Source organism: Lagenorhynchus albirostris, chromosome 7 (assembly GCF_949774975.1).
Source record: "Lagenorhynchus albirostris chromosome 7, mLagAlb1.1, whole genome shotgun sequence".
In the NCBI taxonomy this organism is placed as follows: domain Eukaryota; kingdom Metazoa; phylum Chordata; class Mammalia; order Artiodactyla; family Delphinidae; genus Lagenorhynchus; species Lagenorhynchus albirostris.
This window is the reverse complement of record NC_083101.1, coordinates 90,266,805-90,291,820: the sequence shown is the minus strand read 5'-3', so window position 1 is coordinate 90,291,820 and position 25,016 is coordinate 90,266,805. Positions and strand designations below refer to the sequence as shown.

Here is a 25,016-nt window from a genome sequence, read left to right as displayed (position 1 = left end):
GACTATACTACCCAAGGCAATCTACAGATTCAATGCAATCCCTATCAAATTACTAGTGGCACTTTTTGCAGATCTAGAAAAAAAAATCTTAAAATTTGTGTGGAAACACAAAAGATCTCGAATAGCCAAAGCAATCTTGAGAAACAAAAATGGAGCTGGAGGAATCAGGCTCCCTGACTTCAGACTATACTTCAAAGATACAGTAATCAAGACAGTATGTTACTGGCATAAAAACAGACATATAGATCAATGGAACAGGATAGAAAGCCCAGACATAAATCCACGCACCTATGGTCAATTAATCTATGACAGAGGAGGCAAGAATATGCAATGGAGAAAAGACAGTCTCTTCCTAAGTGGTGCTGGGAAAACTGGACTGCTACGTGTAAAAAAATGAAATTAGAACACTCCTTAACACCATACAGAAAAAAAACCCCAAAATGGATTAAAGACCTAAATGTAAGGCCAGATACTATAAAACTCTTAGAGGAAAACATAGGCAGAACACTCTTTGACATAAATCACAGCAATACCTGGATCTACTTCCCAAAGTAATGAATATAAAAACAAAAACAAACAAATGGGACCTAATTAAACTTAAAAGCTTTTGCACAGCAAAGGAAACCACAAACAAAAGGAAAACACAACTCACAGAATGCGAGAAAATATTTGCAAATGAAGAAACCGCCAGGGGATTAATCTCCAAAATATAAAAAATAGTTCATGCAGCTCTACATCAAAAAAAACCAAACAATGGAGTATTATTCAGCCACAAAAAAGAATGAAACAATGCCATTTGCAGCAACATGGATGGATCTACAGATTATCATACTAAGCGAAGTAAGTTAGAGGAAGACAAATATCATATGGTTATCACTTATATGTGGAATCTGAAAAATGATACAAATGAACTTATTTACAAAACAGAAAAAGACTCACAGACTTAGAAAACAAACTTATGGTTACCAAAGGGGAAGGTTGGGGGGAGGGATAAATTAGGAGATTGGGATTCATATATACATACTATTATATATAAAATAATCAACAAGGACCTACTGTATAGCACAGGGAACTCTAGTCAATACTCCATAATAACCTATATGGGAAAATAATCTGAAGAAGAATAGATATGTGTATGTATAACTGAATCACTTTGCTGTACACCTGAAACTAACACAATATTGTAAATCAACTATAGTCTAATACAAAAGAAAAATTAAATAAAAAACTAAAAAAAAAAAAAAAAAGTAGTATTTACTTCTACACTGGACCAAGAAGGAAATTCTGGGTAAAAAAATAGTCCTTTTCCTAGGCCAAGGGAAATAAGTAGATAAACTAGTTGCTTGGACATGTAAAAGAGGGGAGTAGGAATCAGTAAACTAAGATGTGTTCCACATGTTTTCTTATATTATTTTCCTCTAAACTCCTGAAAATATACTCTTGACCTTCACTCTGTCCACTTCTTATGGCTTCCTTTCTGGATCCCTTGCCTCAAGCCTTGGAATTCACCAACATGAAACAGGCATGGTTATCCTTTCAGGAGGCGCAAACAGTTGGATTATTTCCAGCTTTAGAAGTACACTGGAAGCTAACTGGCTTTGCTGTGCTGTTTGAAACTCATTATCAGATTTCTCCCTCCAAAACATATCCTGCTACATAACACCATACCTATGTATTCACTACTAGAAAATTATTTAGTAGAGGTTTTCTGGGTTTCTAAGAAATTTTAATAAAAGGCAAATTTCCCCAGGGTTATTAGCACATATGAGTGATTATGACATACCTAAGAACAGATTCCCAAACAATAAATCATAAGACATGTGACCAGAGAGTTCATGCTACCTCCCAGCCCCAACGGCTTTACTGATTCTAGTAAATACATTTATTTTTTGTATAATTTGTAATAAGTTTATTAAGTTATAAGTATAAACTATGTCCTGATTACTAATACTGATGTCTATTTAAAAATCAAAATAAAGAATATTTTTAAAATAATAATTAAGCATGACTTAAGCAACTTTCTGAGAAAATTTTAGATGTTCTCTAATATTGTATCCAACTCAGTTTTCCTTAATGAATTGTGTTCTATTTCTAGTGTGACCCATCTATTGTCTATTTATTTCCTCCTATCTATCATGATAAGACTTTTTAAGCATTCATTCATTTAATTGATATTTATTGAATACTTATTTTGTTCTAGGTAATGGGTTATAAGGGCATAGCCCTAAACAATACATATCCAGGCCCTGCCTTCACACAAACCCAGGGAGTTAAGAGATTTTTCCGTTACTTGATAATAACAACATCCTTGGGAATTCCCTGGCGGTCCAGCGGTTAGGACTCCATGCTTCCACTGCCGGGGGCCTGGGTTCGATCCCTGGTTGGGGAACTAAGATCTCATAAGCTGTGTGGTGTGGCCAAAAACAAACAAACAAGCAAACAAACAAAAAAACCCCAAGTTTATCCTGATAATCTCTTTGTAGCTAGATAAAATTACTTGAACAACTTCTACTAAAAATGCCTCTTTTAAAGGGAATGTACTTCAACATAATAAAGGCCATATATGACAAGCCCACAGCTAATATCATACTCTGGTGAAAAACTGAAAGCTTTTCCTCTAATATCAAGAACAAGATAAGGATGTCCATTCTTGCCACTTTTATTCAACATAGTATTAGAAGTCCTAGCCGGAACAATTGGGCAGGAAAAAGAAATAAAAGGTATCTAAATTGGAAAGGAAGAAGTAAAACTCAGTATTTGCAGATAATATGATAGTACATATAGAAAACTCAAGACTCCACCAAAATCTCAGAACTAAAAAATAAATGGAGGGACTTCCCTGGTGGCACAGTCGTTAATAATCTTCCTGCCAATGCAGGGGACACAGGTTTGATCCTTGGTCCGGGAAGATCCCACGTGCCGCAGAGCAACTAAGCCCGTGTGCCACAACCACTGAGCCTGCGCTCTAGAGGCCGCGAGCCACAACTACTGTGCCTGTGTGCCACAACTACTGAAGGCCATGCACCTAGAGCCCGTGCTCTGCAACAAAAGAAGCCACTGCAATGAGAAGTCCGTGCACCACAACGAAGAGTAGCCCCTGCTTGCCATAACTAGAGAAAGCCCACGCACAGCAACGAAGACCCAATGCAGCCAAAAATAAATAAAAATAAATTTATTTTAAAAAATAAAAATAAATAAATGCAGTAAAGTTGCAGCATACAAAATCAATATACTGAAAGCTGTTGCATTTCTATACACAAATAATGAACTACCAGAAAGAGAAATTAAGAAAACAATTGCATTTACAATTGCATCAGAAAGAATAAAATATGTAGGAATAAGCTTAGCAGAGGAAATGAAGGACCTAGGCACTGAAAAGTTTAAAACATTGATGAAAGAAATGGAAGACACAAATAAATGGAAAAGTGTTCCATGATCATGGATTCAAAGAATTAATATTGTTAAAACGTCCATACTACTGAAGGAAATCTACAGATTCAGTGCAATTCCTATCAAAATTTCAATGGCATTTTTCACAGAAATAGAATAAACAATCTTAAAATTTATGTGGACCCACAAAAGACCCTGAATAGTCCATGCAATCTTGAGAAAGAAGAACAAAGCTGGAGGCACAACACTCCTTGATTTCAAACTATATTACAAAGTTCTAGTAAGCAAAACAGTATGGTACTGGCATAAAAACAGACACATAGATCAACGGAACAGAACAGAGAGCCCAGAAAGAAACTCACACATAAGACAATTAATTTACAACAAAGGAGCCAAGAATATACAATGGGGAAAGGAGAATCTCTTCAATAAATGGTGTTGGGAGAACTGGACCACTCTCTTATGCCATACACAGAAATTAACCAAATGGATAAAAGACTTTAACATAAGACCTGAAACCATAAGATTCCTAGATGAAAACATAGTTGATAAACTTCTTGACATTGGTCTTGGCAATGTCTTTTTTTTTTTTTTTTTGGCTCTGACAACAAAAGCAAAGGAAACAGAAGCAAAAATAAAAACAAACAAAAAAAAATGTGGGACTATATTACACTAAAGCTTCTGCACAGCAAAAGTAATCAACGAAATGAAAAGGCAACCATCTGAATGGGAGAAAATATCTGCAAATCATACAGCTGATATGGGGCTAATATCCAAAATATATAAAGAACTGATACAACTTGACAGCAAAACAAACAAACAAACAAACAAGAAAAACCTACCAAACCAATTTAAAAAATGGGTAGAAGATCTGAATAGACATTTTTCCAATCAGATATCCATCAGGTACATGAAAAGATGCTCAATACCAGTTATATAAGGGAAATGCAAATCAAAACCCCAATAAGGTATCACCTCACACCTGTTAGAGTGGCTGTTTTCAAAAAGACAAGAGACAGCAAGTGTGGGCAAGGATGTGGAGAAGAGAGAATCTCTGCACTGATGATGGGAATGTAAGCTGGCGTAGCCACCATGGAAAACAGTATGGGAGGTTCCTCAAAAAATTAAAAATACAACTACATATGATCCAGTAATTTTACTTCTGGGTATTTATGCAAAGAAAATGAATACAATAACTTGAAAAGATATCTGCACCCCATGTTCATCACAGCATTAATTATGATAGTCAAATTATGGAAACAACCTGTGTCCATCAATGGATGGATTGATGAAGAAAATATGGTATGTATATGTACAATGGAATGCTATTTGGCTGTAAGAAAAACTGAAATTTTGCTGCTTAAAACATCATGGATGGGGCTTCCCTGGTGGCGCAGTGGTTGAGAGTCCGCCTGCCGATGCAGGGGACACGGGTTCGTACCCTGGTCCGGGAAGATCCCACATGCCGCGGAGCGGCTGGGCCTGTAAGCCATGGCCGCTGAGCCTGCGCGTCCAGAGCATGTGGTCCACAACGGGAGAGGCCACAACAGTGAGAGGCCCGCATACCGCAAAAACAAACAAACAAAAAACACCCCATCATGGATGGACCTTGAGGGCATTAGGCTAAGTGAAATAAGTCAAAGAAAGACACATAATATATTATCTCACTTATATGTGGAATAAGAATGAAATCAAAGCAACAAAAATAAACCTCATGGATACAGAGAACAGACTGGTGGTTGTCAGAAGCAGGGGTGTGTATGTGTATGTGTGGGGTGGAATGGGTAAAGGGAGTTAAAAGGTACAAACTTCCAATTATAAAATAAGGCGTGGGGATATAATTTATAGCATGGCAACTATAGTTAATAATACTGTATTACAGGGCTTCCCTGGTGGCGCAGTGGTTGAGAGTCCACCTGCCGATGCAGGGGACACGGGTTCATGCCCCGGTCCAGGAAGACCCCACATGCCGCGGAGTGGCTGGGCCCATGAGCTATGGCCGCTGAGCCTGCGCATCCAGAGCCTGTGCTCTGCAACGGGAGAGGCCACAACAGTGAGAGGCCCGCATATCGGGAAAAAAAAAAAAAAAAAAATAATAATACTGTATTACATATTTGAAAGTTACTGAGAGAGTAGATCTTAAAAGGTCTCACCACAAGAAAAAAATTCTGTAAATATGTATGGTGATGAATGTTAACTAGACTTACTATGGTGTTCATTTCATGAGGTACACAAATGTTTATTTTATTGTAAACCTAAAATTAACATAATGTATGTCAATTATACCTCAATTAAAAAAGTAAAAAAAAAAAAGGGAAGAAATGTAAGCTTTCATTCTTTCCCAAAATTCATTAAAATTATTTTATTCATATTGATCATAAGTAACCAGGCTCACACTTACCTTTAATCTTCACATACTGCATATCTGGATTAACACACAGGGCAAGGTTACTAGGTAGAGTCCAGGGAGTAGTTGTCCAGGCAACCAAAGATATACTTTCATCTTCCTCCAAAGGGAAAGTTACAAATATTGAAGGATCTTGAACATCCTGAAATAAAATGAAATAAAGTATTCTTTTACAGATTCCATAATAGTAGACATGGAAGAAAAACGAACTGATCCTAAAGAATAAAATAAACTTTTATTTTCAGAATAAACTGAGCTTTAAAAAAATCTGCCATATTTGTAAAAAGAAAATACAAAGAGAGAAATTCCAAATACATTTTTTATATAAAGAAAATGCTTTAATAATTACCTTAGTAGTCACAAATAAAACATTTATAGTGTAGCAAGTGGGATACATAAATGAGGTTTCACTATTACAATGATCTATTTTATAACAAGTCCATAAAGAATTAGGTCAATAAAATGACGATTTTGGAAAACAGTGTTATTCTTTATTTGAATTGAAGGGTATATGAGAATTCTTTTCAACTTTTCAGGAAGTCTGAAATTATGCCAAAAATTAAAAACAAACACAATCCTTAGTACACACTCATAGTATGGCCAAAGTGAAAAAAGACAGAAAATACTAAGTGCTGACAAGGATGCAGTGTCATCAGAACTGTCTAGTGGAAGTATAATCCCTTTGGGGTTAGAGTGGGAGGCAATGAACCATTGTCCATGCATGGGTCAAATCTGGCCGTTACCTGTTTTTATAGAGCCCAAGACCTAAGAATGGTTTTGACAGGACTGAAAGATCTGGCCAACAAAGTCTAAAATATTTACTATCTAGCCTTTACAAAGTTTGCCAACTCTTGTACTAGGGCTAAATGTAAGTATACGTTATGACTCAATAATCCCACTCCTGGGAATGTGTATATATGCTCCCCAAAAGACAAGTTCCAGAATGCTCACGGTAGTACTACTGATAAGAGCCAAAAATTGGATATTACCCAAATGTCCATCGACAATAGAATGGATAAGTTAAATACTAGACAGTCATTAAAATGATGATCTACAACTACACACAACATGGATGACTTTCACAAACATAATCTTGAGCAAGAGAAGCCAGATGCAAAAAAAGAACAAAGTGTACAATTCCATTTATATTTAGTACAGAATCAGCAAACAATGAGGTTGGAAGTGAGGACAGTGGTTGCTATAGAGGAGTGGGGGGATACATGCTAAACTGAAGGGACCATGAGAAGGGAGAGCTTTTCACAGGTTGCTTGACAAGGTTCTTCTTTAACTTTATCTGGGTGTTGGCTTCACATTCATTTTGTGCCAGTATATGGAACAGAGTAAGTAAATGGAGGAGCAAAAAAATGTTGTCTTATTAAACCAGGAAATAGGTACTAAGATATAAAAATTATTAATTTTAGTATGTATAGTAATAAACATAAAAAAATTAAAAAGCCACTGAAGAGAACTCTAAATAAAACATTAATAGTGATTTCCTTTGGGTACTGAGATTATAATTTTTTTCCCTCTTCTTTATATCTTTTATGGCTTCTAAATTTTCCACAATGAGCATAAGCCTCATAAATAATCACATCAACCAGACTTCTAAAAACTAAAAATTTAGACAATATAAAAAATAAATATTTTTATATACCACAAGTTGGTTTACCTTTGGAAAAGTTGGAAGGACTTTCTTCTGTAACTCAATTTAGTTCCATACAGCTTGCTCTTTCCCAATAAGAGAATGTATTTATTTACTTATAGAAGAGTATACACTTTGAAAACCCTAGGACCTAACAAGCTATAATGGGACTCTAACATGTAAAAATTTAGTTACCAAACAAAATTCCAGCATAGTACACAGGATTTATATTACAAAACATTTGGAGCAACACCAATTGTTACCATTTAAAAAGAAAAAAAGGCTGTGCCCTCTGAACACCTCAAATATCTATCAAAAGAATGAATAAATAAATTGTAATCTGTTATATGAAACACTATACAGCAGTTAAAAATAAACTTAAAGCTACATGTATCAATATGAAGAAAATTTAAAACAATGTTTAGTATAAAAGGCAAGAATAAATAGAAATAATAAGAAAAATGCAGAATAAATACAATGAATGAGATTTAAAAACTTGTGAACAACACTAAATACTGCTTACGGATACTTATATAGATAATAAAAATATGCATGAAAAAGAAACACCAAATTCAGCATAGTGGTTACCTATCAGGATGTGAAGAAGGAAATGGAAAAGAGAAATGTGCTGTAAATAAACAAACTGTGGTATATTCACCTACACAGAAATTAGAACAAAAGACCCAAAACTACACATAACATGGATGACTATCACAAACATAATGCTGAGTGAGTAAAGCCAGAAACAGAAGAATACATAGTGGATCTTTCCATTTCTTCAAAGTACAGAACCAGACAAAACTAATCAACTGCTATCTGTGACATTTGATGTATTTGAAATCAACAACGGATGCATTCAGTGAAACCCATGTTTTGTTTTTTAATTTTTTGGCCACGCCACGAGGCTTGCGCGACCTTAGTTCCTTCCCCAAAAGAGCCTGTACTCCTCAACGGGAGAGGCCACAACAGTGAGAGGCCCGCATACCGCAAAAAAAAAAAAAAAAAAAGAAGTACTTATTTCTATAAAATGCAGAGGACAGAGAAAATGTTAGATTATGGAGATGTAATCATCAAAACTCAGATTGTGGGAAACTACAAGATAATATCTGTTTCCCAAACAACAATTTGCAAGGGGGAAAAAAAAAGAAAAAGAAAAACATAGAAAGAGAAATGGAGCCCTACACATTAAAACAGACCTAAAAGACAACTGTTACCGTGTATGAACCTTCCTTATGTCTCGATTAAAATAAAACAAGAAAACACAAACCAAAAAAAACAACTAGAAATAACCTGAGGGAAAAAAAGGATGCTGTTTATGAGACAAATAGAAATGTGAACACTGATGATATCCAGGAGTTAAACAACTACAGAATATTTAATATTAAGAACATTAAAAATGATTGATGATGACTTCTTAAGGTGTGATAATGGTACTCTGGTAATGTTAAAGAAATATTTCTTATCTAGTGAAGATATATAATGAATTACTTATTGATAAAATGATATGTCTAAAATTTGCTTTGGAAAAAGGGTCTGGGAGAAGTAAGTGGAGTGTGTAGATGGGGCAGGATTGACCAGAGATTGTAGGGGATACACAATAGGACATGGGAGTTAATTATTCTGTTAATTAATTATTCTGTCTACTTTTGTATATGCTTGAAATTCTCCATGTTAAAGTGTTTTTAAAAAGTAAGCAAATACAGCAATATATTAAGATTTGACAAAACTTAAGTCTTTGGTACTCAATAGTTAGTATATTATTCTCTACACTTTTATGTGCTTAAAATATTTTATTAAAAAAACATAATAACATGAGCACCGCCATAGAAGGGTATTTAGGGGACAACAGGCAGGCATCATCATGCCTACCTCACAAGGATATGCAACGATCCAATGGGATGTTGAAAGCATTCTGCAAGATGAAAAGTGCTTTTGAAATGCAAGTGTTAATAATAATGACATGCAGGTAAATACACAGTTTGTTTATTTACAGCACATTTCTCTTTTCCAAACCTTAGCCGTGAGATGGAATTCCAAACAAATCAACATCCTTTAAAAACAAAGAGGGTTAGATAAACTCAGAAATAAAACACCCCTTGAATATACACACATGAGAACAGATAGTTCTTATTCCTGAAGACTTACAGTCTTTACTATCTCCCTGGATAAGGTAAAGCAGTACACTTTGTAAACAACAGACACGTCTAAACTCTTATACCAACGACAGCAAGTTATTCCATTCATCAACGATCATAACACACCACCAATTGCAAATCAGATCTTCCTCCAAATACTTTTAACAAATAAATGATATTACAAAGCCTCAGATGAGGCACAAAAACACCCTAAGCTGTAACCCTTATGAAACAGTGACTGGAGGAAAATAGAGCAGAGCTGGACTTATTAAACAAAGAGAGGCATAAAAATATGGTTAAAACAAGCAAAACCTATCACATTAAGACACATCATTCACATCACTCCCCCGGCTAACATTCCACACTGGGACTAAGTTACCATGATCACCACAGCCATTTATCTTCTGAGTACATAACTTAACACCAATGACATCTCACATACCCTGTAATTCTGGTGAGATTCAAAGTTGGAAAGTGGAGTATTGCATGCAGTGGAAAAGGGCATGACTTTCACTCCTCTATAAACAAGGCCTTTATCATAGAGCTGTTTGAAGACCCACCTGGCAAGTAAAGAGACAGAATTTTACAATTACATAACCATAATTCTATTTTCCCAAATGCAAACATTTATGCCAGTTTCTGTCTGTAGAGTTTCTCACAGCCAAAGAAGTGGAAACACAATGTCTCTCAACTGGTGAATAGCTGGTAAATTACAACAGCTCAGTATAATGAGATATTATGTAGACATTAAAAGTGCAAATAACTGTTGACATGGAAAGGTGTTAATGACTTGATGTTGATTGAGAAAAGCAATTGACACCATACTGTACAATGAGGTACCAATTATGTAAAACTATGTATCAGTATACACATTTACATTTTTAGAGGTGCTAAAAAAGTAGATTTTCACCAATATGTTAACTATGGTTGGGATTTCAGACTTTTAAAAAAAAATTTTTAATTTACTTATTTATTTATTTATTTTTGGCTGTGTTGGGTCTTTGTTGCTACGCACAGACTTTCTCTAGTTGCAGCAAGCGGGGTCTACTCTTCGTTGCGGTGTGCAGGATTCTCATTACTGTGGCTTCTCTTGTTGCGGAGCACGGGCTCTAGGCGCACAGGCTCAGTAGTTGTGGCGCAGGGGCTTAGCTGCTCCGCAGCATGTGGGATCTTCCCGGACCAGGGATCGAACCCATGTCCCCTGCATTGGCAGGTGGATTCTCAACCACTGCACCACCAGAGAAGCCCAGACTTCTTGTTTTTCTTAATAGTTTTCTGGTATACTGCTTAAATTTCACTGTAATGGACAGTTTTACAGAGGCAATTTAAAAAGTATAAACCATTGGGATTAGGATGAGATATCTCTCCTACAGTCAGTCAAAAACTTTTATTAAACACTTAAACATGTTGCTCTAAGCTAAATGTAGCAAGACACTGGAAAACAGTCATCCCAGGTTCTCCTGTGGTGACTACTCACCTTTCCCAACTGGGTGCCAGAATTCATTTGGTAGGAATCCTTACTTGTCTTTAACTCATTTTTACAGTTCGATTCCTATGTACTTGGCACAATAAATGAATTAAATTCTCTCCCATTTGTTAAAATACATTTTTATGTAAAACTGTGCAAGTATTTTCATCGTATTCCTTTGGCTTTGGATAAAGCCTAAAAGGTGACATCTTTTAACAAATTTCCCAAGTTTAAACTCAATCTTAAATTATATACTCTGATGCAAGGACATTCACCGGAGACCAGAGGAAAAGTGTCAGATTTGCATCATAAGACCAAGATTCAAGCCTAAGAGCCATATAATTAGTTGTGTGATCTCAAGCAAGTCACAACCACTTGCCTTTACCTCAAAGTGGGTCCTAACCCAATCCACAGGACTTTCTGGATCATCTGAGAAAATTCAAGTGGAAGTACTTTATATACTCAAAAGCACCAACTCAATCTAAATTATCACCATTAAATTAATGTTATCATTTTAAATGTATCTCCTACTATTTTTTAAATATTCACCCTAGGTCTATATGCCTTATTTATATGCCAACACGTTCCTCAGGAATAACTAACATTCTAATAGCAAGAGGCTTTCAAAATGGTTTTCCCCCGATTCAAGTATGTTTTATGTAAATTAAGAAGTCTGATGTAGAGCTATATTGTCCAACATGGTAGCACTAGCCACATGTGCTCATTTAAATTTATTAAAATTAGAAATTCAGTTTCTTGGTCATACTAACCACATTTAAGTGCTAAACTGTCCTGATCTAGAGCATAAAGAGTACCTTCTTTTCCAGAAGTTTAAGAGAAACCCTGCTTTTTAGAATGCCCTAATCATGAGAACTCCAACTACTCAGTGAAATGGGAAGCCTCCCTGTCCAAAGTTTCTGCCATGTCAGAGAGTTTAATCAGCTCTCACCCTTGGGTACATGGGTCTGGAGATGCACCCACAGGGGCACATCAGAGTCAGAGGGTCTGAGAACTGTCCCACGGTATCTAGCTCCTCAAAGGCAAAGGCACGTGCCAAGCATGTGCAACAGATCTTGACTAAAAGAAATGTAATCAGGTAGATAGGACGACAGTAAGAGGCACAAGCACCTACAGTGCAGCACAAAAATATGTATCCTACAAAAGAGCTTTGCAACTCACCTGTAATCATGCATAATTTAACAAAAGTAGGACTCCCTCAAGGCCTGAGTTATATACATAGGTCATTTTGCAACCATAATAACTATTTGCCCATTAATGATACATAATGATTCTCAGACAATTGAAGGAGGCTCAGGTTAAATCACCTATCAAGACTGGCATTGGGCTTCCCTGGTAGTGCAGTGGTTCAGAATCTGCCTGCCGGGCTTCCCTGGTGGCGCAGTGGTTGAGAGTCCGCCTGCCGATGCAGGGGACACGGGTTTGTGCCCCGGTCTGGGAAGATCCCACATGCCACGGAGCGGCTGGGCCCGTGAGCCATGGCAGCTAAGCCTATGTGTCCGGAGCCTGTACTCCGCAATGGGAGAGGCCACAACAGTGAGAGGCCTGTGTACTGCAAAAAAAAAAAAAAAAAAAAAAGAATCTGCCTGCCAATGCAGGGGACATGGGTTCGAGCCCTGGTCCGGGAAGATCCCACATGCCGTGGAGCAACTAAGCCCGTGTGCCACAACTACTGAGCCCACGTGCCTAGAGCCTGTGCTCTGCAACAAGAGACGCCACAGTAATGAGAAGCCTGCACACCACAACGAAGAGTAGCCCCCACTCACTGCAACTAGACAAAGCCCATACGCAGCAACAAAGACCCAATGCAGCCAAAAATAAAGAAAATAGATTAAAAAAAAAAAAGATTGGCATTGCAACAGTTGTCTTATAATAGTAAAAGGAAGCAAAATTCATTTTGAAACTCATGAAACAGTGACTGCATATACAACTTCTCTTAGTAAAAAATTCAAGTACACATCTCTTAGACTTAATTCCTTCAAACAAACAAACCCATTTCTGAAACCTAATTTTCCTAAAATTTGGTACTAATTAATATGACCAAAAAACCTTGAACTCACATCAGGCCATTTATATTCTTCATTTATTTTACTTAGTGTGAAGAGTTATATGTTCTGATATAGAAATACTAATGAAATTGATTAGAAGTTGCTGCTCAATCTGCTAGGGCCATTAAGTACTACAGAACATATGGATAACCTAATACCTTTCTAGAATCCAAAATTTACTGAATTCAAAAATAAACCTAGGGGTGGAAGGGGTGAATAGGTGGAGTACAGTGGAATTTTACGGCAATGCATAATTCTAGAATTATGGATATATGTCATCACACATCTGTCCAAATCCATAGAATGCATAACAAGAGTGAACTCTTATGTAAACTCTGGACTTTGCGTGATTATGATCTGTCAAGGTAGGTGCATGAATTGTAACAAATGTACCACTCTGGTGGGGGATGTTGATAATGGAGGAGGCTATGTATGTGTGGAGGCACAGCGTACATGGGAAATCTGTATATCTTCCTCTTTTATATTTTTAGAGCATTTTTAGGTTCACAGCAAAATTAAGTCTTTAAAAACAGAAACAAAACAAATCCATCCCCAAAGATTTCAGATAATTGTGGATCTGAAAACAAGTGGATTCATGCTAGAGCATCTCTACTAACTAATATAACAAAATAGTCATTATATTTCAACTTCAAATAAACTTACCAGACAGATTCCATGAATTGTGGATAGAGAGTTTTGTAGTCATTGTCAAAGTCAATCCATCGGCCAAGTCTGGTAATAGTAGACTTAAAAAATATGAATATTAGAGTTTTTAGACAATGGTATTTGTTATTGTATAGCTATTTGTTTTACTTCTATTATCACTACATATGATGATTTTGGAAAAACAGATCAATGGTTCAAGTAAATGTATACTGTAAACAACACATTTTGCAAGGTTAAGAACAAGTTTTCTTGGCATTCATTCTATATGCAGGGAATGTTATTTACAAGTATTAACATTCTTTTATAAAAGTCTACCAAAACTACCATTTGGCAAACACACGTCTAACTGTTGCTGGCATGAATCATCAATGGTTGCTAAAATTACTGAGTCATAGTATGATAAGAAACAGGGTACTTACTAATTACAAAGGAAAAACTGCAACTTTACAATGGAGAAACCTGACAGAATCACCTTAGTGAACAAAGTGAACAACACCAATGAGACTTATCAGCATCATAGGCCTTCTTATATGATAGACTGAGAAGGGGATGATGTTACTTCTGAGGAATTCTTGCCAAAAATGTATAACCTAAACTGAATCATAAGGAAACATCAGACATTGAGGGACTTCTTACAAAATAACTGGTCTGTATTCTTTTAAAAGTGACAAGGTCATGAAAGACAAACACTGAGGGAATGTTCCAGATTGAAGGAGACTGAGGAGGTATGACAACTAAATGCAATCTATGCTCCTAGATTGGATCTTGCATCAAAAATAAAGATCAGTGGGACAACTGGTTCAATCTGAATAAGGTGTATAATACTGTATCAATGTTAATCCTGCTTTTGATAATTATACGATAGTTATTAAAGGTGTTAGCTTTTGGGAAGTGGGTGATGGGTATAGAGGCTCTTCATACCATTTTGGGGGGAGAAAAAAAAAAGAGCCCATATGCATGTTATAATCATCAGGATTTTCCCCTACTGGTGACCAGGCAAGAAAGGTAGATTAAAGAAAGTTAGGTTAGGAGAAAATTGAGGAGCTTTGATTTTTAGGTTGATGAAATCAGATTTCATTCAACAATGAAGATAAGTTTTGAGCAGGAAGAGTACAATGAACAGTCTTGAGAGAAATAACTTGGCAGGCTAAGTGGAAGGAACATGAGCAAGAGACCAATTGGTAGATTCTTATAGAAATAAAGACAATGGTGGGTGAGAGACTAGATTGTAGGAATGAAAAGAAATGTATAAAAGATACTTAGTATAAGAGATACTAAGAAAGGCTTGATAGGATTTGACATTTGAATCGATCATGATGATTAAAGTTTGAAGTCTGGAAGACTGAGGGAATTCTGAAGAATAGCAAATTTGACAAAGTGGTAAGATAGTAAAGGTGGAAAAAAATAAAAGCCAGACATGTTTTTAAATTGTGTGTGTATATATATATATATATATATTAATCTGAGAGCCACTGAGGAATGGGGGAGTTGAGGACCTTTGTTCCTAAGCACATCAGAATAAGAGAGGACAAGAGCTCTGCCGGCACCAGACGGTTACTAAAATGTACCAGTTGTGGGAGCTCTATTACAAAGAGAAGCAGTGGGCAAGATGGGAGTCAATATAAAACAATGGGTACAAATGTGAATTGTTTTTAACATCTTAATTTTTTTATTGCCGACATTCAAGTTAATCTATTTGCTAGGACAGCATGATTCCTGTCATATACTGTGGGTAGGTAGATTAAACATGGAAGACCAATCAAGCACATAGAAATCAGAAAGGAGAGGGTTCAGTTTAAGCTAACAGTTTAAGTAATGGAGTTGAAGATGGAAGCCAAAAACTCCTTTAAAGAGGATTATCAACCCCTTTTTTGGGCACATATTATAAAAAGCACAAGGAACCATAAAACATTTCAACCCCCATTTAAAAGCTAGAGTTTTTTTTAATTCTACTTAAAATAACCAAAAATACCTTCCACTCAGTAGAATATCGCATCACAATGGCTCGGCACTGACTGTTATATTCTGCAATCCCCAATCTGGCTACATCCTCTGGTCCTCTGATTCCCAGTGTCTTATCAATTTCATATTCCTGAAAATTTGCAATAAGATTGTTAACATCCCTGCCCTATGAAGCAAATGCAATTCGACAAAACTAGAAAACAGATTAAAAAAAATTAGTTCTCAGAAAATCTACAGAGAAAATGAACTATAAATAGTATTATAAAAATGAAGAAAGTCTGATTATAGCAAAAATTCATACTTTAACATATTATATAATGAAATCTAATGCTTATTAAAAAAATCAAAACATTATAAGGCTGGTGACTCAAACATACCACAGGTAAACCATGACAATCCCATCCAAATCTTCTGTCAACGTGAAGCCCACTCTGGTGAGCATATCTTGTAACTATATCTTTAATTGTCCCTGCAAGTATATGTCCATAGTGAGGCAGTCCAGTTGCAAAAGGAGGCCCATCATAGAAGGTAAATCTAAGAGGTAATAAAAATACGTTAAGTTACTTTAAAACAGATAGCAAAAATTTAGGACAGCATTTTTCTATAGATAGCTCCTGTAACTGTAGAGCCTTTGGGGAGAAGAAAAGCTGCGAGGCTAGGAAAATCAGACATAACTGATTAGATATCTACTGTAGGCCCTGCCTTTAAAAAAGCTAATTATGACAGAGTTGGAGAGACCTGTATTGGACCATCCATCCTTCATTAATTAGTTCCATGATATAAGGGAAATTATTCACTCTGATCCTGAGTTATCTATAAAATAGGGCAACAAACACCTATGATAAAGTTTTTGAGCACAGGAGACACATGATGAAAACAGTAATTAAAGAAAGGACTGGTCTTTAGGTGAATGAAGACTAGAGGCAGGAAGTACCACAATAGGAGGCTATTACACTACTAGTCTAAATGCTTAAATGAGGGTAGCGATAATGAGAAAAGTGGAAAGGAAGAGAGTGACATATAAACTCTATTCGGAAGACCTCTTATTCTTAAAGACTCTACCAAAGAAATCCACGTACTTTGGCCTATGTTTTGATTGCTTTAAGCATTCCTGAAAACAATTAAAGTCGGACCAAAACTGCAAGATTTTCTCTTCTTCAGCAGGAAAATTGATGTTTTCTGGAACTTGTTGAACCATTTTGTTACTGCAAGAGAAATCAAATTTATTATTCTCAAAAGAGAAGTCTAGGAATAACAGAGTACAATACATTAAAATAGATGTACCTATCACTAGCCATGATACTACTTGGTACTTAAAAAAAATTCCCCTTTTTTTAAGGTAAAGTTCACATACCATAAAGTTCACCCTTTTAAAGTATATAATATGGAACTTCCCTGGTGGTCCAGTGGCTAAGACCACACTCCCAATGCAGGGGGTCTGGGTTTGATCCCTGGTCAGGGAACTAGATCCCGCATGCCACAACTGAAAAAAGATCCCACGTGCCGCAACGAAGGTCCCGCATGCTGCAACTAAGACCTGGCGCAGCCAAATAAATAAATAAATATTAAAAAAAAAAAGTGTACAATTCATTTTTACCTTTTTTTTTTTTTTAAAGTATATTCACAAGGTTGGGCAACCACCACCACTCACTACTTCCAGAACATTTTCTTCACTACTCCCATTTCTGCCCTCCAAGAACTTGTACACATTAGCAGTCACTCTCTATTCTCCTCTTCCCCAGCCTCCTGGAGACCATTAATCTGCTTTCTGCCTCTCTAGATTTTCCTATTCCGGACATTTCACATAAATGAAATTATGTATATACAGCCTATTGCGTCTGGCTTCTTTCACTCAGAATTATGTTTTCGAGGTTCATCCATGTTGTGATATGCACTCATACTTCATTGCTTTTTATGGCTGAATAATATTTCATCATATGGATATGCCACTTTCTGTTTATCCATTCATCAGTTCATGGACATTAGCATTGTTTCCACTTTTGGACAGAGCTGCTATGAACATTCATATATAAGTTTTTATGTGGACATGTGTTTTCAGCTCTCTTAAGTAAATACCTAGGAGTACAACTGCTGGGTAATATGGTACTATGTTTAACTTTTTGAGAAACTGCCAAAATGTTTTCCAAAGCTGCTGTGTCATTTTACATTCTCCCTGCAGAGAATGAGATTCCAGTTTTTCTACATCCTCACTCCTTATCGTCCATCTTTGGATTATAGGAAATCCTAGTGGGTATAACATGGTATCTCATTGTGGTTTTGATTTCCATTTCCCTAATGATTAGTGATGTTGAGCTTATTGGCCATTTCATACCTTCTTTGGAGAAATGTCTATTCATCCTTTGCCCATTGTTTAACTGGGTTGTCTTTTTACTGCTGAGTTGTAAGAGTTCTTTATATTCTAGATAAAATCCCCTTATCAGTTACAGGATTTGCAAAAATTTTTTCCCATTCCGTGGCTTGTTTCTTATTTTCGTCATGGTATATATTCTTTGAAGCACAAACACTTTTAATTTTGGTGAAGTCCTGTTTATTTATTGGTTTCGCTACTTCAACTTTTGGTGTCATATCTAAGAGACCACTACAGATAACAAGGTTGTGAAGTTTTAGCTCTTATATTTAGGCCACTGATCCATCTTGAGTTATTTCTGTATATGGTATGAAGTAGAAATATATGGTACCTTTAAATTTATTTCAGAATCTGTGTCCAATTCACACTCTTCACTTATTCTACAACTACAGTATAACATTTAGTAATTGCAGACAACACACTTAAAAAAAAAGAAAAGAAAATCTTGGCAATTCTGTCTAGTGATACTAAAAATTCATTAATCTGAAAAAATAAATCTCAAAGTAGGTAAAAATTCTTACCTACATTCACAGGACAGAAAGCACTTCTGTTGAATCAACCTAATCTTTCTGAGGGAAACAGGCAAAACCTAAAAAAATTTTAAAGCTAAAAAGATGAGAATCACATTCAAATAATTCCTAGTTCATTCTAATTTTACATTTTATCACTTTTGTTGTTTATTCATGATTTTTGTAAAATACAAACTCTATATCTCTCTGATTTAGTGCCTGGTGAGAGAAGTCTTAAAGTATCTTTTTTTCAGAAGTTTATTAATAACTTCTTTCAGAAACATTTGATCAGTCGGGGCTTAACTATCTAGTGAGCATCCTCGAGCCCATTCCTCCTCAAAGCCTATTTATTCTCACTTTATAATTCTAATAAGGTTGGTGACCAGATTTCCAAGCCAACATCAGATTAGAAGGGGACAGAATTGCTAATAATGAGAAAACAACAGAGTAGGTGGAAAACCTTAAGAACACAAGAACTGTAACACTCTGGGATAACTGACTCTAGGAGCAAAGAAACTTACATACCTCAACCAATTCTGAAAACATCAAAGCCTAAGTACAGTAATTGACCCATGCCATCAAAAAAAAATTTTTTTTTATAAAAAACAAATAAAAAATAAATTTATGTATATAAAGCAATGCTAGAAATTATGGAATTTCAAAGACAAATATAGTCTTACTATGTTAACTAATTTCTATTCTATTTTATTTGACAGAGAATGTGAAGAGACTAACCAAAAGATTAACCATAAAATGGCAAATACACACATTGATTAAAAATAAAATTAGGGAATCTAAAAATTATATGGAAATTCAGGATCAGGGAAAATTTAAATCATGCAGCTCCTATGCTTTTATCAATTAGCAACACTGATTCAAAATATGACTGTGAGCTTCCTAGCAGCCAAGACAAGGGATAAAAAGTTAAAAGGATATTGATTTTGCACATAAGAGAAAAATCTATAAAAAATGAGATTTTGCCACTGAGGTCTGAGTCACACATGGAAATGAGTGATCTGTTTAATAAACATTTTTAACATCAGAAAAAACATTTTTTTAAGTTTGTTACAAGCGGTGTCTTTCCTTTTGTCCCCCTGTCATTTATTTTTGAGATATGAGAGTACCTTTGAGTTTTATATAGGAAAAAAATAAGGAAAGAACAGGTGGGCCATTTAACTCAACTATCCATTTCTGATTAGGGTGTTCCATTAAATGTTATTAAACAGAAGTTGAAAAGTATTTTGGATCTTGAGTTCTTGTTATAATTTCCAGCCTTTGAAGGATCGAGAGAGGTGTTAGTCTGTGCATTTACTGATTTAGTAGGAGTCCTACTGGTTCAGTGACAACCTTACTAGAGGCCAATTGAAACTTAAGGGGTTACATTTGAAGACTAACAGATCTTTAGATATCAACATACTTATTTCTGTCACCCCCTAATGCTTGTCAAGGCTGGTCCTATGATTGGCAGCATCTATGGAAGTTGATTAGAGCAGACTCACCAGCCCCACCTTGGACTGAGGAATCTGAACCTGCTTTTTAACAAGATCCTAGAAGATGAGCATGCACATCAAAATTTAAGTCATTCTCTTAAACTGTTCTGACAATTATTCTGGAATATCTATCTGAACTTTTTTTTTTTGAGAAAATGAGATTTAAGCTTTCTGTGAAGATGGCTTTTAACTTTTATAAAATTTTCTAGAGAGCCTCTACTCCCCCCAAAGATTAAGAACCACTGCATTATTGACCAAACCCAAAGATCCATGTAATGGTATAGACTATTCCAGGAAGAGCCATGTATCAGTGACCGGGCTATGGCGGCTGCTGAGGAGAAACGGCCCCCATGCATAAATCACAGGATTGCTCTGGCCCCTCACATCCACTGGAGAGCTGTACCTGCACAACAGTATCCAGTAACCACAGGGCTCTTGGGGGAAAGGGGGAGCAGAAAGAAGAGGGAGATTAACCCTACCAGGTTAGGCTCAGGGAAGCAACCTCCTCTTCTTCCCTTTAACTATAATCCAAGGCCTCCACTATCTTCCTTACTCCATGACTCCTGCAGACCTCTTTAGCCTCAACTTCCTGTTCAGCAATTTCTAGATACCCTCCTTCACCTTTACTTGTATTTACCTCCACAGATCTTGGAAAAGCATACCAAAAACATTTTTGTTTAAAATAAACCTCATGATCTTCCTTGCCACACTTGCTCCCATTTTTAATTCCACTGTACTAGTAGTTCCACTATTCCTTCCCATTACCTGAAATTTCTGAGTTACCCTTAATACTACCAGATGATCCCCACATCCAGGTGATCACCAAGTCATGTGGGTCTGACTTCTAAGTCTATTTCTCTATTCCCTCTTCCTCATTCTCAGGTCTTCATAACTTGTTACATTAAGTCAAATTTAACCCAAGAGGTGGGTCTATCTCCAGCCTTTTCACAAACTACTTATATCCTATTAACATATAACCCAGAGATTTACTTACACAAATGTATAAAATATGTACAAAGATATCAACTGAAGCATTTCTATAGACAAATATCTGAAAACTTAAATATCCATGAATAGATAATAGACTAAAATAAATTATGGTACATCAATGCCATGCAGGCATTAAAGATAATAAATCATAATATATCAAATATATATATTCCTTATACATACTGAGAAAGAAAACAGCAAGTCACAGTTATAGCAATTTATACTATGTGTATTATAATATTTTCAAGAGATTAAAAATACACTAAGTCTATGTTTAAGTAATTCTGTATTTAATTTAGAAGGTTACCCACCAAACTTAACAATGGCTACCACCAGAGAATAGGATTAGATGAGGAAGGCGTGAAAGAACAGATTTTTATTTATTTCACATTACTCTGTCTTGATTATTTTTGAGTATGTATTAACTTTATCATAAAAAGTTTAAAAATAAAGGGAAAAATAAATACTATACAGCCTACACACCACCTTCCTAATAGAAAAGTTCTGAAAGTATCACTTCTGTATTAAAAAAAGAAAAATGCAATGGTTCCTCACTCCCAATGGTTTCTGTACAGACTTTTCAGTGGGGCAGCATGATCTTACCCACAGTTAGTACTCCTGGCCTTTACTCTTACAAAACTCAAGCTCCAACTACATCACATTCTTGACACTGCTGAGAAACAAAACTGCTTTGCTGACATACTGCTTTGCGTTCAGGCCCTTTTTCCAAATACTCTAGCACTGCTTAGCTTAAATGTACTCTGCTCTATGGGGATTTACCAATCCCCTTTTTACAAAACTAATATCCCCCTGCCCGGAATCTGCTCCTCTTCTACACATTATGGTTTATTTGTATTGCATGCCTGTCTCTCCAACTCAATTGTAAACTTATTGCTGGCAAAAGCATTTTACTGTCTAACCTCTTACTGTCTTACCATGTGCTTACACATGGTAGTGCTCAAAAAGTTTGAACAAATCCCTTTGTCAGCATCCTTAGTTTCCATCAGTGATAGTGCCCCCACCTGCCTTTCAAATATCCCACTCCGGGGGCTCCTCTTGGCAAGGATAATGGTTAAGAGGGTTGGCTTTGGAATTTGACAGTTTTGGTGCCACAACTTAGTATGTGACTTATAGGAAAAGTTACTCAACCTTTAAACCTCAATTCTGCCACCTGTAAAATAAAGTTTGTAAATACAATGCTAATTTAACGTTAAGTGAAATAATGGCTATCTGAGCAATCACATGTCATCTACAGAAATTATTATCATTACTACTTTGTCCACAAATTCTACTCTATTGCCTTTGCCCAGTCACTATATCATCTTTCCAAAAACATTTAAGAGTGCAATCTGCATTTAGCTGCCTTCTCTTCCCTATAATTCACTCTCTAATCACTTATGAAGAAGACATACTGTCCACCATTTTACTGATATTTACTTTGTAAAAGTTCATCGTATTACTTAGAAATCCCTAAAACAATTGCTTTGCCCCTAGTTTCACTCTTCCTGACTTCTCTGCAACACCTGAATGAATGCTAAAAGTAATACTGTCAAACCTAATAAAAAACTTATCTTCCCTTCTGGATTCACTTCAAACACCACTTCACTCAAGAAGGAAACCACAAATTCAATAAGGCTGGAAGCCAAGCATCATCTTCCACTTGTTCCTCACACGAAACTGCAGTGACTACAACAACTCCCCATCTCCTGAATCACACACACTTTAAAATCCTGCTATACATTATACTACAGTCCCTTGCACCGTATCCCCAAGTTCCTACTTATCTTCAAGGCTCCAAACCCACTGCAGTTCCTGAGAAGCCTTCTCCTTCTCCCACCTCGAAATCCCACTTAGGAACTGTCTTCCTCCTCTGTGCACTTGGAATACTGTATTATTAGACTGTGTAAGAGCCGAGGACGGGGACTTCCCTCTAATCCCAGGCACCCAGCAATAAATGCCCATTCGTGGGCATTTATTGATTTGTTCTTATGAATACCTAGACTTTCAAGTAATTTCGTCCACCTTCTGAACTCCAGTAAGCTCGATCACACCAAATTCTGAGAACCACCCAGCAGTTCATGTGTTACCAGGATACCAGGCTGAAGCTGAGGAACTTCCAAGGGTTGTAATCCTCGGCCCGAGAGCTAAGCAAGGATTGGTACCTGGTTCTGAGTTCTTTCGCCCCACTTAGACCTCCTCCCAATGTTTTCCTTGGAAACGGATATGCACGTAACTAACCCATAGCCCAAAATAAACATTAAAAAAAAAAAATCTTGTGTACCGGAGGGACTGTAGATCCCAGTGGGCAGTAAGGGGCGTACCTGAGGGGCCCGTGTGCAGGACAGGTTGACCTGAGGGGCCCCGCGGGCAGGATGGGGAGTACCTGAGGGGCCTCCGCGAGCAGTACCAGGCGTACCTGAGGGGCCTCCGAGCCTGAGTACGTCGGAAGGAGCCGTGTCTACGCCTTGGTCAAGAGTCTAGAGGTGATGCAACGCCCCGAAAGCATGAGGCTAAGAGGAAGTGGCCTGGTTTGCACCGGCCAATCAGCGCCCGCCGTTTGACACCCGTAAACAAGCCGGACGCCGATTGGCCGCGTGCGTTCCAAGTCACGACCACCCGACCAGGCGTTGCTCTGTGCCTTGGCAGGCTGTGCGACTCCGTGGCGTGGCGGCGACGCACTGCGTCCTTCACGCAGCTAGGGCGATGGTGGTGGACACGACTGTTTTGTGGCCTCCGGGGTGGGGACTGACTGGTAGGGGCACAGAGAGGAGGCTGTTGTGCGTCCTGACTGGGCGTTGTTACACAGCCTTTGTCGGTGTTCACTTCACTGTTCACAAGACGTAAATGCATTTCACCAGGGGTTAACCAAATCCAACGATAGTAGCCTCAGTAATTATACTGCGGGGCCGTGAGTGCGCAGTCTCAAGGCTGCTTTACTAGATGACTGTTAAGGAAAGCAGCCCTAGGCACTAGGACTATGTTTTCTGGTGTAGTGGAGACCTGCACCAAACCACCTTGGAGTCTGCAAAAATGCAGAGTCCTAGGGCATAGACTAGGCCTGCTGAGTCTCTGGAGGTGGGTCACAAAAATACGCATCTTAACACGCATCCTGGATAATTCTGTTGTATACTAAAACTCTTGACCCACCTATCTGAAAAGACCCTCCTGTTTCTCGGGGAAATGCAGAGGCCACAACATGGTCTGCGAGGAGCTGAAGCACTGGTGGTCAGTGGTGTTCAGAGAAGCCTCTCCTTTTGTGTCCTTCAGTGCCACCTGCAGAGGTCTCATAAATTTTACTGCAGAAATGATGGTAACAGCCATATGGAGAGAGATAACAAAAAGGAAGGAAATGCCTGACAACCAGCTTTAGAATAATTGTTTCCTGTATTGAAAACAAAATTATTTGCATATTAGTCTGCTTACTTATGTATTTATTATCACTGCTGTGAGCCTGCCCAGCACCTTTTGGATCTGCTGGTTAAAAACCACGGAATCCAGAGCCATGCAAAGGACAGTAGACCTCACCAGAGACTATGACGGAAATTTTAGCCCTTGACAAATTGAGAGTAATTCTGTATGTAACTTCTTAGTGTATCCAATAAAAGGACAGAAAAAAACTGATCTATCTGAGAATATGTATAAGGTATTCCTTGATAAGTTTCAGAACACTTTGATAGTCTGTGTAGCATTCATTCAAGTCATACATGGTTTAGGAGCACCCTAAAGGGATTAGAGTAGGGGATTTTATGTCCTTGCCCAAAGGGGTGACTCTCCAATAACTTAACTTACTTGAACACATATATTTAGTAGTGTCTTTACCTTATTAACTATAAGTATTTGGAATGTGTTTTAATTTTCACATTCTTCAAGTTGCCACCTGTTCAGTTCATTTTTATAATCTGTCCAGCCAGCCAGGATTAGAG

The 25,016-nt window shown here is 37.1% G+C and overlaps 1 protein-coding gene and 1 non-coding gene across 4 annotated transcripts in view; both read right to left on the bottom strand.

The window, feature by feature from the left end:
• IARS1 (isoleucyl-tRNA synthetase 1) overlaps positions 1-23,599 on the bottom strand; it is an 80,877-nt gene extending 57,278 nt beyond the window's left edge. For all 3 annotated transcript variants that reach the window (XM_060155486.1, XM_060155487.1, XM_060155488.1), the window contains exons 1-7: positions 23,510-23,599; positions 16,816-16,941; positions 16,114-16,270; positions 15,747-15,866; positions 13,772-13,854; positions 10,017-10,134; positions 5,792-5,939 (exon numbers count right to left, since the gene is read on the bottom strand). In XM_060155486.1, coding sequence (XP_060011469.1) covers positions 5,792-5,939; positions 10,017-10,134; positions 13,772-13,854; positions 15,747-15,866; positions 16,114-16,270; positions 16,816-16,934 — 745 coding nt within the window. In that variant the 5' untranslated portion in view covers positions 16,935-16,941; positions 23,510-23,599. The remainder of the gene's footprint in view (positions 1-5,791; positions 5,940-10,016; positions 10,135-13,771; positions 13,855-15,746; positions 15,867-16,113; positions 16,271-16,815; positions 16,942-23,509) is intronic.
• Positions 20,404-20,536, bottom strand: LOC132523970 (small nucleolar RNA SNORA84). The gene has a single exon (XR_009541735.1). It is a non-coding gene; the product is annotated as a small nucleolar RNA SNORA84 (small nucleolar RNA).
• Positions 23,600-25,016: the final 1,417 nt, after the last annotated feature.